This window comes from Centruroides sculpturatus, unplaced genomic scaffold (assembly GCF_000671375.1).
Source record: "Centruroides sculpturatus isolate CEXI.00-Female unplaced genomic scaffold, Cexi_2.0 scaffold151, whole genome shotgun sequence".
Classification (NCBI taxonomy): domain Eukaryota; kingdom Metazoa; phylum Arthropoda; class Arachnida; order Scorpiones; family Buthidae; genus Centruroides; species Centruroides sculpturatus.
The window spans coordinates 763,506-778,842 of NW_019384363.1; the positions used below are offsets into that span (position 1 = coordinate 763,506).

The following is a 15,337-nucleotide window of genomic DNA, read 5'->3' on the forward strand; positions in this document are numbered from 1 at the left end:
ATTTTTCAAGTATTTTGTATTGACTACTGAAAATCTTGATATAGAACCTAATGTGTTTATATATGTTTTCCTTATATTTTTGCTTCAATTTATGCCAGAAATCTTGGGAACCTAATCCTGGCATAAACTGAATCATACCTGTATATAGTGTGAGTCAAACAATTAGAAATTTCATTAAAAAGGAGAATTTAATAGATTAAAATGGGGATTAAACAGGCTTGTTATTCACAGAAGTTTGAGTCAAAAATTTATGCTTAATTTTTACATTTTTAATACCACATTTTGTAGATTATGTACTTAGATAAAAAAATTATTAAATTACACTTATAAATATTTAATAAACTTTTAATAACTGAATTTGATATTTTACAGTTTTAGCAAACAAGTTAACATTAAGGTTGTCAGTTTATATTTTAATATTTGTCAGTTATTGCTTTATAATAAACTGCTATTCATATTATAGTTAAGTTTAAGTTATTATTTTGATGGGCTAGTGAACAAATTCTGGATCCTTTGGAGGTTGATGAAAATTATATTATATATATATATATATATATATATACATATATNGAAGGTTTTAGGAATAAAATTTAAACCAAAAAGCCTTAAACAACAGATTTAAAATTACATTTTATTAATGAATAATTTAATACCAATCAATTATTTCATTTCTTATTATAATAAAAAAAATGAATGATCAGTTATCAATCGCATACTTATACTATGTGATTGTATCTTGTTATAGATCAAGTTTTTGGATGTATTGAGGTATATTGGGAACATTCTGGCAGGTGTATAATGGACACTCATTTGTCAGCAGAGGGAATGCTTAATTTTCCTTCATTCTGATTGTACTTTTTAGATTAGCCTTCCAGATCACTCCCAGACCAAAATCTTAGTTATGCCATTGGAACAACTCTCTGCAATTTAGTAACCTTCAGATAAATTGACTAATTCCTTGCGACTCACTAGCGACCATGTTAGAAATCTCAGAATTAGACTAATATATTTTAAGTTTGGAATTATTTGAATTTAGGAAAACAGTAATAAGTAGATTTTATTTGTAAATGAATTTATGTTTAGATTATTTGTCTTTTTAATACAAATATGAATTTAAATTTAATTATTTTTAAACAGATTTATATGTATTTTAATTATACTTTTTTCAAATGATAGACTTAGAAAAAGTGAAAATGTCAATTTGGAAGTATACATTGTTTTCTTTATTGTTTTTAAAAAAATTATGTATTTTTAGAGATTTAAAACAGATTAATTAAAAATTTGAAATTTACTTCTAAATAAAATTTCCAATTTATTTTCCAACTACTTGGCACTTCTAATAGAATTACACATATAAAAAAGATATTTACAAAAGCAAAAATATCAAACAGCAGTTAAATAAAAAACAAATTGCATTAACAATTAATAGAGATAGATAACATTTTTCAACATCTAAGAAAATGATAAAATTTTGATTAATAATTATTAAACTGAAATTGTGGTAGGTTATTCTTATGGAGGATAATAAGATCAAATGTCAGGGATCATATTCTGAAATTGAAAAAATTGTAAAAGAACAGAGTGCTGCTTGGAAAAAAATTGTAATTGCAAAGGAAAAAATCTGTAAATCCAAAGGAGAAGAAGCAGTTAAGGATCGACATAAATTTTCTCGTCTATTATCAAAGCAAGTTTTACACAGAGCAACATCAACACAGGTATTTTTAATTTAATATTTATTTTAAAGTAAATGTGTTGGAAAAATTTATAAAAAATTAGATTGAAATAATAGGGTCTTAAAAAGACATTTTTTTTAAATATCTTAATAAAATCTTATATTGTTAGTAAATCAAATGGATGGAAATTTTTTGAATATAATAAATTCATTAACTGTTATTTTATTTTAAGCAATTTTTATATATTTAGGAAATTCGTCCACGTGCAAGACTTGTTTCACTTAGTCGTCAGCTATCTCACGATCCATCTAGTCCTCTTCCGTGTCACGATTGCGGTGATCACGATGATCCTATACCTTCTATTCGTAATTCTGAACAGTCTAGTACTAATCTAATTAAAAGTGTTTTATCGACTGATAGCTTGAGATCTCGATCAAGTACTAGTTCCGTTGGAATTTACAGGCATCCATGGAAGACTCCGATGCGTTTAAATTCTCGTATATCAGTTCATACTGAAGAAATGATAGAAGAGGAAGAAGAACAACAACTTCAAGATGGTAAGTTTTAAATGAAACATTAAGTGAATAAATTGAAAAAAAAACCTCATTTAAATTTAATTAAATTTTTGAATGAAATTTTTATCTGATTGATTATTATGATAGTTCTTTAATACATTTATTTCATTAATATTTTTACAAATTCGTTGCTTAATTATATATCATATTTATGATACATAATTAAGCAATGAATATGTAAATAATTTAAAATTTAAACTGCTGAAAATATGCAATAGATTAAAAATATTTATTCTTACAATTCTTTGCAATTTTTTTTTATTTTTAAAACTGCATCATTTCAACCATAATGTCTGAGAGTACTTGCAGCTATACAAACTAGATTTGAACTGTATGAATCACTGAGAGGAAGATTCAGATGTGTCCACTTGAGAGTTGACTACTCTCTGTACAGTAAGACAGAGTAGCTATCTGAGTGTTTTCAGAACTTTGTCCACTACTCATTGTACCCTCAAGATTTTTTCTCTCGGATAGTAAGTTTCTGAGATTTCTTCTCTCAGAAAGTCACTTTTACTATGAGATTTCTTCTCTCAGAACGTCACTCTTACTATGAGATTTCTTCTCTCAGAAAGTTACTCTTACTTGAGTTAAATGATGGCTACTAGGCTTTAGCCTAGTAGCCATCATTTAACTGATGATGGTTACTAGGCTTTAGCCTAGTAGCCATCATTTTAATCAAGGAAATACAGTAATTGAAAATGTTTAAAATTTTCTTTTTGTTTTTCAGTACAATAAAGTTAAATTTTCAAATACATTATTAACAATAATTTATATTTACAAATGTCCAGTCCAATCAGTAATCACCACTGACTGGATTAGTGGTTCGAACAGTAATCATTAATTGGTGGTTACCTTTGGAACTGGACATTTGCAAATATATCAATAATTTGTTTAATGTCAATACATTTTTCAATCAGAGGCTAATGTTAGCAATCCCATAATTACCTTAATCAATAAAAAGCAAAATTATATTGCTGAAATGAAATTTACTTTTTATAGAATCTGGAAGTGAAGAAAAATTAGAAGATATGTCTTGTGGAAAATTGATAAAAGAAGAAGAAAGAGAAAGAGGAAAAATATCAAAGAAAGTTTATTTGATGTTTATGAAAGCTTGTTCACTTTCTTTAGCTATCCTTGTTATTATATTAATAATTAGCACTCAAGCTGTAAAAATAGGAGCTGACTTTTGGTTATCAAAATGGTCTGAATTATCGTATTCAAATACTACGATAGAAAATGTAAGAAATCTGTATATATTTTAATAGTTGTATTTAGTTTTACAGAAATTTTATTATTGCATATTTACTTTTAAATAATTGATTAAAATTTTCTGTATTTTAGGATCCTAATATTAAGAAATATGTTGCTGTCTACGCTCTTTTATCTGGTGTAGGCATTTTACTTTCTCTTATAACGAACTTGGCAGCACAGTTGACCTCCATACGAGCTGTGAAAGTTCTTTTTTCTCAAATGTTAAACAATATCATACATTGTCCTATGAGGTGTGTATATATAAATGATAAAAAAAATCAAATTTAAGTTTTAGTTCTTAGACTTCACTAATGAAAATAAATTATAAAAATTAATATATAATTAATAAGTTTTTAAATTAATAAGCATTTTTTTATATTTTTGTATATGTGTATTTATATATGTATAATATAGATATATAATATATTTATATATATTTGCTATCTTCTGTTGGATATCATTTTCAGATCAGTTTTCCTATACATAAATGTTAAATTTAAATTGTCCCTCAGAAATATGTATTTCTATCTCTTAGTATTTCTAGTTTCTTTTGTTATAAATAACTGAACACTCCGTATTAATACTTTTAATTTTGTAATGATGTATTAAAGTATTGTTAATTTAATAATTTGTGATGGAAAAGTATTGTCTAAAAGTCATCTAAATATAGGATTAAATAATTGATGAATTGTGGATTCACTTGATTAAAACTTATACACATCAAGTAATGGTATGCAAGTAATGGTAACAAAATTATATTTAGGAGTTATAATAATTCTAAAAAGTATTTTTCAAAATTTACATATTTTTGCCAAATACTTTCATTAAATTTTAAAGTCAACCTTTTCAGTTTAAAAATATTGTAAAAAAAATGCTGATTGAATGTAAAATAAACATTGAGTTACAAATTTTTGAACATTTTTGGAATAGTTGTATAGTTTTGTAAAATATTCTGTAATCATCAGAGAACAATCTAAATATTATTGGTCCGAAATTGATTTTATATAAAAAAAGTTTTTACAGTTACCTCATGATTAAATATAGAATCATTATATTTAACAGCTGATATAACACTTTTATACATCTTTTATGAAATCAAAATGTTTCATTGGTCCCTAAGTCTATTGTTTAAATAAATATTAGTAAAATTTCTTTTTATCACTAAAGAACAATCTAAATATTATTGGTCCGAAATTGATTTTATATAAAAAAAGTTTTTACAGTTACCTCATGATTAAATATAGAATCATTATATTTAACNGCACTATTTAAACACCCTGTATATGATATCATTTAATACAATTTTGCTTTAATGCAATTTCAAAGAATCAAAATAGACTGTGAATTAAATTATCTTGTGGTTGTATCTAATAGTATATTGAATGAATTGTATATTTTTTGTTGTACAGATTCTTTGATACGACTCCAATTGGTAGAATTTTAAATCGGTTTTCCTCTGATATGAATACTATTGATAAGGTAATTAGATTTTATTTTCAGAAAATTGTTTAATATAATAAATTAAACATCTAGATACATTATTCCATAAAATATAATTTTATCTTCTGAAATTAACAACATCCAATCAATGTAAAAGTTTTGCAAGAAGTACAAAGTTATCTAGCTTAATTAATGCACCTTTAACAGGGTGAAATTTAAAAGATGCACATATTTTCAGTGAAAGAATAGTGTTGGATGGAAGGAAGGTGGGATTGACACCAATAGAATAAATGGTGTTGATCTCATATTTTTACCTTGCAACACTATTCCACTTTTAGCTGTCCATGCCTAAGGATGGCTTGTTAATCAGACCGAAAAAAAGAGCATTTTTTAAATTTCACCACTGTTAGAGATGCATTAATTAATTACAGTGGCTAGATCACCTGTACAAAGTTATTTTAATAAGATTGGTGCATCAGGTTTCTTTAAATAATTGTTTTATTTAATGTAATTATATTGTAAATAATTATAAATAAATTATTAGATTTTTTTTATTAAAAATACTTATTTAAAACAACTTATTCTTTAAAAAAGGTATAATGCTAATTTTATGTAAATGTGCATCTTTTTCAGAAACTCCCAGTTACTCTGCCAGTTTTATTACGATTTCTATTATTATGCATTTCTGCTATTATTGTCGATGTGGTGGTCACTCCATATTTTTTGGCTGCAGTTGTTCCTATAATGGCAATATATTATTTTATTCAACACTATTTTCGATTTTCTTCAAGGTATAGTATAGTCTCTTAATTTAATTTTTTTGTAAAATTAATAAAAACAAAATTTTTGGTATAGAAGTAATAGTTTAATGTAATTAAAAATACTAAAATCCTGTTTAGTAATTAATGTATAAAATAAAAGAGAATGCATTTGAATTATAATAAAGTATAGTTAAGTTTAATTAATATTATATTACCATATTTTTATGAATATAACCCACAGCAATATTTAACTTTCAATGGTGTATGCCCTGCAGAAAAAATAATAGAACAAAAAATAATCTTTTACAAAATATACTCTACCATATATTCTGGATCTATGGAAGTAGTGAGTTTATGATTATAATTTAAAATTGGCATATAACTCTTCCCATCATATAACTGAGTCCTTTCAAATTGTCTTTTAAACACAGAAAGCCTATGAGTTATACATGTAAAAATTTTGTAATTAGTTTAACTATTCTTATAAATATCAAAAACATTCTTTGTTTTATCATGATTAAAAGATGATGATATTTTATTTAGAGAATTACAGCGACTTGATAGTATTACAAAATCACCAGTTTTCTCTCATTTTTCCGAAACTATATCTGGCCTTACTACAATAAGAGCTTACAGGTAAAGTATATTATAGCATTATTTCTTGACATAAAAGAAATAAAAATTTCTTATTCATGATGATTTTCATTTATTATATAATAATTTATTTGTATTTAGAGAAGAAAAACGATTTAATGAAATGTTAACATATGCTATTAATAACAATAATGCTGCACTTATTATGGTAAATTCTGCCAACTGTTGGCTAGGAATAGCATTAGTAAGTAAATCTATTAATAATTTTTTAATAGCTTATATTAAGAAGATATATTTAAAATTTTTGAAGTTGTAAAAAGTTAAGCCTTTACAATATAAATTTGCTTGAGTTTTAAAAACTTGCCATTTCATCTTTTTTTAAGATAAAACAGTTTAGCCAAAATAAGAAAATGATTATTCTGACTTAATAACAATCAAATCATTTATAAAATTGTAATTATTACCATTTCATGGTGGAAAAAAAATTACTGTACCCTATAAAATTAGTTTAGGAAATATCTATAAGTTTCTCTCATTATACAGGGTGTTTATAAATGAATGGTGCAGTTTTAAAAATTAATAATAAATCTATTTATTATCTTATATGGGCAAACCTTACAGCAAAATCAGTGGCAACTGTCCAAGTTTTTTATGCATTAATCACAATCCTTCAATATGAGCACCCATGGTCACATGTCACACATCTACATGGTAATCAAATTCTTCCCATACGCGGTGTAGCATGTCCTCCATGATAGTCTGCACTGCACGACAAGAGAAGAAGGTAGCACATAAAAACTTGGACAGTTGCCGCTGCTTATGCTGTAAGGTTTGCCCATACAAGGTAATAAATAGATTTATTATTCATTTTTAAAACCGCACTATTTAAACACCCTGTATATGATATCATTTAATACAATTTTGCTTTAATGCAATTTCAAAGAATCAAAATAGACTGTGAATTAAATTATCTTGTGCTTGTATCTATGATTCAACTAACATATATGCAGTGGTGTTGTATTAAGTCATTCCCAGTTGCAGAATCTGAAGAATCACAAATTTTTTAATCATAGTAGACCTTGATTTTATGACCAGTTTATCTCCATATAGAGTTGAGAATTGTCACTCTATAGATCCAAAACCTTCAAAGGATTGAGGAAAAGAATTCAGACTTAGTTCTTATATCAGTTAATTCATAATTCATAATTTTGATTAAATTACTATTGCAGATGTATTTACTTTTCTCTAATTATTACATTTCTAAATTTTAAATAGTTATTTTTCATTTTGAGAACCCATTCCTATGCAGTCCATGTAAAAGTCATTTTGATTTATACAATTTCACTTATATGATACTTTCTTGGAACCATTTAATCACAATGTGAGAAATATCTGTATATTTCAAATACAGTAGAACCTCTATTATCTGGATTGTTCAAAATAAACAAAAATTTTACAAATTTGCTGATTTGCACTTGGCGAATTACGATACTGTTTATGTACGTGATGGAATGCATAACTTTTTTTGTTTCAACAACGTCTCACCCAGCACAGTGGTCATAAACTCTTAAATATATTTTGCGTCATAATAAAAATATAACTTGACATACATATTTATAAATAATTTATATTCAAATTACATCATTTCTATGACCAAGGGCGGCATGTGGGCAACGTGGGCCCTCACCTATGCCTCGCGGTCCGAGGGGGTCTCGCGCCTCAAAGGTTTATTCATTACTCAAAAGCCACGAACGCGACGAAAAAGTTTTACTTGTCATAAAACGATAAATAGTTTGTCAAATTTTTATTCATAAAAATGCAGTTTCAACTGCTTTTTATTTTATAAAATCCGTCTTCTTGCGCTACCATAGGGCCTTTTAATTAAACAATAGGTAGTCTGTTAGCGTTGGTCAGTAGTAGTCCAAATTCAATATGAACGTTTGTTTCTTGAAAATTTGATCACGATTTAAATACAGTATTTACTTTTAATATTACCGATATGTCATCGAAAAGAAAACGTGTTGTATTATCATTAAAAAACAAATTAAAGTATTTGTTTCAATTATCCGAATTTTTCCTTATCCGGACTACCTCCATCCCCAATTAGTTCGGATAATCGAGGTTTTACTGTATTTGTGTTTTGTCAATCTCTTTATTACTCAACATTTTAAACCAGAAAAAAAATCTCAATATAAGCATATAATTTACTACCAGATTTATTAGTAATAGCAGCATAAGATATCTTTTTAAATTTTGAATATTTTAATGGTCAACTGCAGTTATCTCTTACAGTATTTAAGATTTAAAAAACTGCTTGCATTTAAATGAGAATAGCATTGAATAATTATAAATACTAAATATTATAACAATAATTTAAAATGTGGTCTTAAGTTAATAATTATATTGATAATGTGTGCTTATCATTTCCTTATGTTTGATTTGACATTTCTGAATAAGGTATTGAAATAAGAATAGAAAAATTCTATTAAAAGCAGTAATTTAACATTATAAAGATTCAAATTCATTCATTCCTAATATATACAATTGATAATAACTTTTAAAATAAAAAATATATTAGCAAGATAATTCAAATTTATTATTTTTTAATTAGTCAACTATCAATCTTTTCAATATTTGAAAATTATTATTTTAAAATTTTATATGGATTTTTATTATGTTATTTTCATTAAATTAGGATTATTTAGGAGGAATTATTTTATTTGTAGCAACAATAGCTGCATTAACTGCAGCAATAACCAATAAAGTTTCTTCGGCATTTGTGGGTATGGCAATGACTTATACTCTTTTGGTTAGTAAATTATACATTTTATTAAATTAATATATATTATTGAAAGTATGAATTGTATTTTATATCTGTATATCTGTTATTTAGGTTCCAATTTATCTTAATTGGGTTGTACGCAATCTGGCTAGTGTTGAAATGTATATGAATGCTGTCGAACGTGTAAAAGAATATTCTCAGTTAACGACAGAAGATTATAGACGAGGCAACAGTTTACGTAAAGGTATTATAATAAGTAATTTGTTTCTTTACAGCATTATTAAGCTACTGTGTTATAAATTGTAAGGGTATTTACTAGTAATACCACAAATATCATATAAATATAGGATGGATAAACTATTCACAAACTAGTGTGATTATCAATATGAAATTTGTATTCATAATATGTTTATTTATATATTCTACACAAATATAAGCTAAATTTTCTTCATATATACAAAATGAATTGAATGTATTAAAAACTAATAAGAGTGAATATTTATATATTTTTAAAATTAAAATTGAAGACAAATCTGTTGGAAAAGCAGTTGTCGTTTTCACTGCTTAAACACCATCCAGAGAAAAGTTTTAATTTTTTTTATACTTAGATTTTTCTTACATTCATTACAGTATGTAAGCCTGATGCCAAATAAGTTTTCAGAAAATAATACACAATGTGAACCTAATTTACAAGTACTCCATATATGAGAATTTGATACAAGCCATATCAAATTCTCATTTGATATGGCTTGTATCAAATTCTTGTATGTATTTCTCTCCAAACTTTTATCCATCTTCCATCTTCCTGGTTTATGAAACAAAACATTCAATGCAATGAGTGCAATTAATATATTTAAGAGAACAAAATATTTTAAATCAAAGTGTGTGAAAATTTCAATTTTCTTGCCTCTTGATTGGATGGTTCATAGACTCCATTTTCTTTGTTTCATTCACGTTGGGTCTTCTTTCACTAGTAGTAGTGCTATTCATTCTCACAGTTTTTGGCTTGGTAAATTTTACTCACCAATAGATGATTATGAATTATAGAGATAAAACTCTATCTACAGTAGAGCCTCGATTATCCAACCCCCGATTAACCAACCGCCCTAGTCGGCAAATTTCAAATGTCCGCTAGTGATGTGGCGTTACAATATTTGACTATGTCTTGGCTACTTTAATATTATTTTTACGTGTTTTAGTTGGCAACACTCATTCGACCATGAAAGGGAGCCAGTATTTAAACGAGGCTTAATTTTCTAATTTTTAACGATACAATAGCGACGATTATTATTTTAAAAAAATTTTTGTTAGGCTTAACATCGATGAAAATTCAATGCGAAGTAGGTTAATAGCGATATACTAATTACATGAGATATACTAATATACTATACTAATAATGTATTTTTTCATATTTTTTGGTTATCCATTTTTTCAGTTATCCGACCAACCCCAGTCCCCAATTGAGTCAGATAATCGATGCTCTACTGTATTCCCAAAATCACACAATAAATTAAAATAGCACACATTTAAATCTAAACTAATTTGCAAAAATATTGATTTAATAACATAAAACAGAAATGTTTTCCAATTTTGCTGTAAGTAAAAACATGTGAAAGCAGTTAGTTTTATCTTTTACAAATCTATTTACAAAACTAAGTTCATATCTTAGTTCTCACCCTCCACATTCTAGAAATTAAACAGTAAATATTATCATCTCCTTATGTGGCAATATGCAATGCTTTAACATGTATTATAACTGACTTTGATTCAAAAATACAGTAGAGCATCGATTATCCGAAAGAATTCCAGTCGGCGAATTTAAATTTTCGCCAGTGCTGTGGTGCTGCAATCTTTGGCTATGTCTTGGGCTACTCAAATATTTTACGTCTTTGATACTAAATTAACTTCTGAAGTATAATTTTCTATTGTTTTTATATTTTTCAATATATTTATTTTGTTTGTACAAAATAAAAAAAATAATTTTTAACGATACAATAGTCTTCATTAGGCTTGACATTGACGAAAATTCAACGCAAAGCAACATGCAACAGAGAAAAATTTCAACATGGGATAGGTTAATATATTTTTTCGTACATAATCGGTTATCTGAAATATTGATTTTCCGAACAAACCCAGTCCCCAATTGATTCAGATAATCGACGCTCTACTGTAAATTCATTTAGAGAGAAAGAATAAATGGATTCATTTTCTTCATTATAATTAATTCTTGACAAAGAATAACTTAAAACTTAGTTTTTGACAAGACTATGTCTTGTTTATAAAATTGTACTACCTCATGTTCTTATCAGCATAGAGGTATGAAGGAGTACATGTAGAGTTGATATTTGGCACAGAGTATTGGGTGCCCAAATCATTTGCGCATAAAAAAATCCAGACTCATAAGTAGTCAGGAGACCGAGAATCGAATCAAAATAAAATCCAAAATGGCGACCCTTTTCTACAAACAGGCAAAAAGCCACTTCACCCCACCAAAGTCAGGTAGGGGAGAGTATCACCCACAGTCATTCTAAGAAGTGAACTCTGACCTTAGGACCGAACATGTAGCTTCTTCTATGTTAAATAAAATTTGTAATCTAATTTTGTAAATTTGGGAGTGCTTCAAATATGACGTTAAAACTGTTTTATGTCATTACAAGTGGGTTTTTTAAACATTATCTAGTGTAGTAAAATCGTAGGACCAATAAAAATTTGACATTATATTAGGGTTGTCGTTACGTCCGATGACATTATAATTGGGTTAAACTGTATATTGTTTGTGCAAAATATTTCAAAAATAATAATTTTGGACGATACAATAGCCACGGTTATTTTTTTCAAAAATGGGAACTTTTCGTTACGCATCGACAAAAATTTAACCTGGGAGAGAAATTTTGAAATTAGATAGGTTAATTTCATTGAAGATGCATCGTGGATGTGGTCGTGGCCAGCGAAGTTTGAACGATCGTGCCCAAAAGCAGCGATTTCAAAGAAGATAGGAGAATAAGAATGAGACCTGCCTTGAGCATCAAAGTGATTCTGTCTCCGAGGCATAGTCTTGTCCCAAATATGGTTTTGCCGTTTTACTTGTTCATTTTGTTGATATAATCCATTGTACCAATATGTTAATTGATCATGACTGGCCTCTAAGAATGATTTCTAAAAGAGAAAAGTGTTATTTTTATTATAATGGATTTTTAGAATAGTGCTTAAATATAAGAGATTAGTAATAAATTTATTACTACTATTATATTTAGACTTCATTCCAAAAAATTACTACATAAAAATATAACTTTTCTACATGTTAATTTCATTTATTACAAAGATACTTTCCTGTTTGTGCTTGAAACAACTATATGTACTGTACTTCAAATGTGATTAAGATTTCAATACATTTAAGTGCAGGCTTTTTTAGTTAAAATTTGTTACAGTGAATCTCATTATGAGAAACTTCATAACAACAAACTTAATTTTTCCTGACCCAACCTTCATAAGAACCCACCATAACATTTTTGTCATATGAACATATTATGTACTTTTAACAATCCTTTTCTGTTAGTTCTGATGTAATAGAATTCCAGCAATTTTCATTTCACTATAACATTTTTGTTACAATTTCTCTCTTCAGTATTGGGCATGTTGCCTGCTAAGATGGTTTTAATACGGCTGGATAATTAAGTCAAAATAGCCCAATAGTGTGAATGGAAAATACAAATCTGTTTTGCTGTAATTAAATCAGTGTTTTTGAAATTTGAAGAATATTGAAAAATATCAACATTGAAATGTATAAATTTGAAACATTTTTCATAAATATACTGAAATATTCTTTAAATTAGCATGATAAAACAGGTGACTTAGCTAATTAAATCTGTAAGAATACATGAGTTTTTGCTTTGATATATATAGAAAATTTGTTTTAATAAATTAATTGCACACACTAGAGCCTGTATTCTGTAAAAAGAGTATTGGTGTAGAATTTGTGCAATATCAATGAGAGGATTTCGCTAACACCATTTGAGTTTTTGACTCTATAAATGGGGTTTGATAGTAGACCTCTCAACATAATTTAAACAGACTAAAATATAGGTTTTTTTTTCAATGTATAGTACAAAATCATTTTTATCTTTTGTTTTTGGAATTTAATATGGCCTTGGGTTTTATTTTAAAAAATATTTTGCTCTCAAATACTCATTTTATATTGCATCTCAAGGTTAAATGTTTTTAGAAAATTAGTTATAATATTCAAGGACTGCTAAATGGTAAACTTGGTATTTTTAAAAATTTTAACAATTGAGAAATGTTATTCTTATGCTTCATTTTAAATTATTTCAGTTTACATTCTTTGCAGTATTTTTACAATACTAGATATCTATCTCTTATCTTTCTGTAATATTATCATCATCATTTCTGTAATTTAAACATATCTGAACAAATTTTCAAGTATAAATAAATACATAAAGGACATACTGTATGTGGGAAGCAGTATATGTATGCATCATATCATATGAAATTATTTATTCATACATTTAATTGATTATTTACATATTTTAATCAGGGATGCACAACCTTTTTTGAAGAAGGGCCAAATTAGGATTAAGTTTATTGACTGGGGGCCGGACCTCCAAGTGATTAATGCGATGTCTGATGCAATTTGCGAGATTCTTTGTTGTATCGTCATGTGGTTAAGACTGATTGTTTGAAAACACTGTCTTCTCAGGACACATCTCACTTGCGATGATAAGACACTTTTTTATCATATCGCCATCTGTGAAAGGTTTCCCATTCTTGGCTATTAAAGCAGATATTTCTAGGCTGGCTTCAACAGCCGCATCCAATTCTCCAGATTGTTTCTTGAACACATTTTGTTGGCTGATTAGTGATCGTCGTAACGATTCGATTTTCCGTTTGCGTTCCGTACCTTGCAGAAGGAAATCCTTGTGTTGGCTTTCATGATGTCGCTTCAGGTTGAATTCTTTTGGCACTGCTATTGTTCCATTGCACAAAAGGCAAATAATGCTGTTGTTCTGTTGCACAAAACAGTACTTGTTAGTCCACACTTCCACTTCTTGAAACTGATGATTCTCGCGATTGACCTTGCGTTTAATGCCCGGCGCCATACTGTTCACTCTGCAAAACAATGTCTCATTGTGCCGAAAATTCTGAGGCCCGCAACAAATCATGTTTGAGATAAGGCAAGCTAGACTACCACGTGCTTTGTTCTGTATCCACTCTGACCAAAGACTAAAGAGGCAGGGACAGAAGACTATTACGCACACGTGGCCAGGCAGGTCTTAATTCGTTCGACCCCTGTCCGGGCGTCTCCACCATTTCTCAGAATTTGTGAGTCAGATCGTCAACATGCCAGGTGCAGGACACTAATCCATCATAAATGTGGTTACCATTCTTACCTAAATTATATTTATGGCCCGTCAGTTTTACCCCCGTGTTCAGAAATGAATCAAAAGTGATTAACACAGTGCAGTGGAAAATCTGAATATTTTAAATATAATTATTAAAATTGCGATATCTCGTTTCAAATTGGCGCTAGAATCAATTTTTTTTTTTTTTCTGTCCTAAATATATCACAGTTTACGACTGTTAAATTTCAAATAAAATAAAAATTAAAAATAATAATTTAATTTTAAATTTACGAAAAAAAGAATGTAAAAATAAAAGTAAATAAAAAGTTCCAATTAATTTACTACTTAAATAACCTAAATATATCTGTTTTCTTTCAAACAAAAAAAACCGCAGCTTTCTAGCTACACGGAATCATTTTACAACCCTCTTTGTTGACAAGTTTATGGCTTGACGCGGTTTGTAATAATTATTAAATCCAAAATATTTTAATGCAAATGGCTTCCTTTTAGTCGTAATGACTCTATTCCAACTACAGTATTAATTTTCTTGGTCCAACTTAATAATAATAAATTTGATGTGAAAAATTTTTTTTCTATTCTTTGTCTATGGAGAGATATTGTTGTAAATTATTGGTTTTATAGCTTTTTGTACATTCCTTTTTGAACTCTGGTTAGTTTTTTTCTAGTTTGAATGACATTAGGTTGACGAATAAGCGTCTTTTCAGAAAAGATTGATTCAAATTCGACTATACCAATCAGAATCTAGAATGTAAACAAATGCTAAAAAATCGTTATTTTCATGGTTTTTCAGCGCTATTTTCACTTATTTTTGTTATTTGACGCTATTTAGACGAATAGGCAAGTTTTCCGAAGCATAAAATTGAAGATTTTCCGCCAAAATAGA

General features: G+C 27.7%; 1 protein-coding gene across 1 annotated transcript in view; it reads left to right on the plus strand.

Moving 5' to 3' along the window:
- LOC111641486 (ATP-binding cassette sub-family C member 9-like) overlaps positions 1-15,337 on the plus strand; it is a 51,604-nt gene that overhangs the window by 20,829 nt on the left and 15,438 nt on the right. The window contains exons 10-19 of the mRNA XM_023387662.1: positions 1,506-1,715; positions 1,924-2,230; positions 3,248-3,486; positions 3,590-3,750; positions 4,909-4,978; positions 5,573-5,730; positions 6,244-6,336; positions 6,436-6,538; positions 8,990-9,103; positions 9,188-9,320. Of these exons, the coding sequence (XP_023243430.1) occupies positions 1,506-1,715; positions 1,924-2,230; positions 3,248-3,486; positions 3,590-3,750; positions 4,909-4,978; positions 5,573-5,730; positions 6,244-6,336; positions 6,436-6,538; positions 8,990-9,103; positions 9,188-9,320 (1,588 nt within the window). The remainder of the gene's footprint in view (positions 1-1,505; positions 1,716-1,923; positions 2,231-3,247; positions 3,487-3,589; positions 3,751-4,908; positions 4,979-5,572; positions 5,731-6,243; positions 6,337-6,435; positions 6,539-8,989; positions 9,104-9,187; positions 9,321-15,337) is intronic.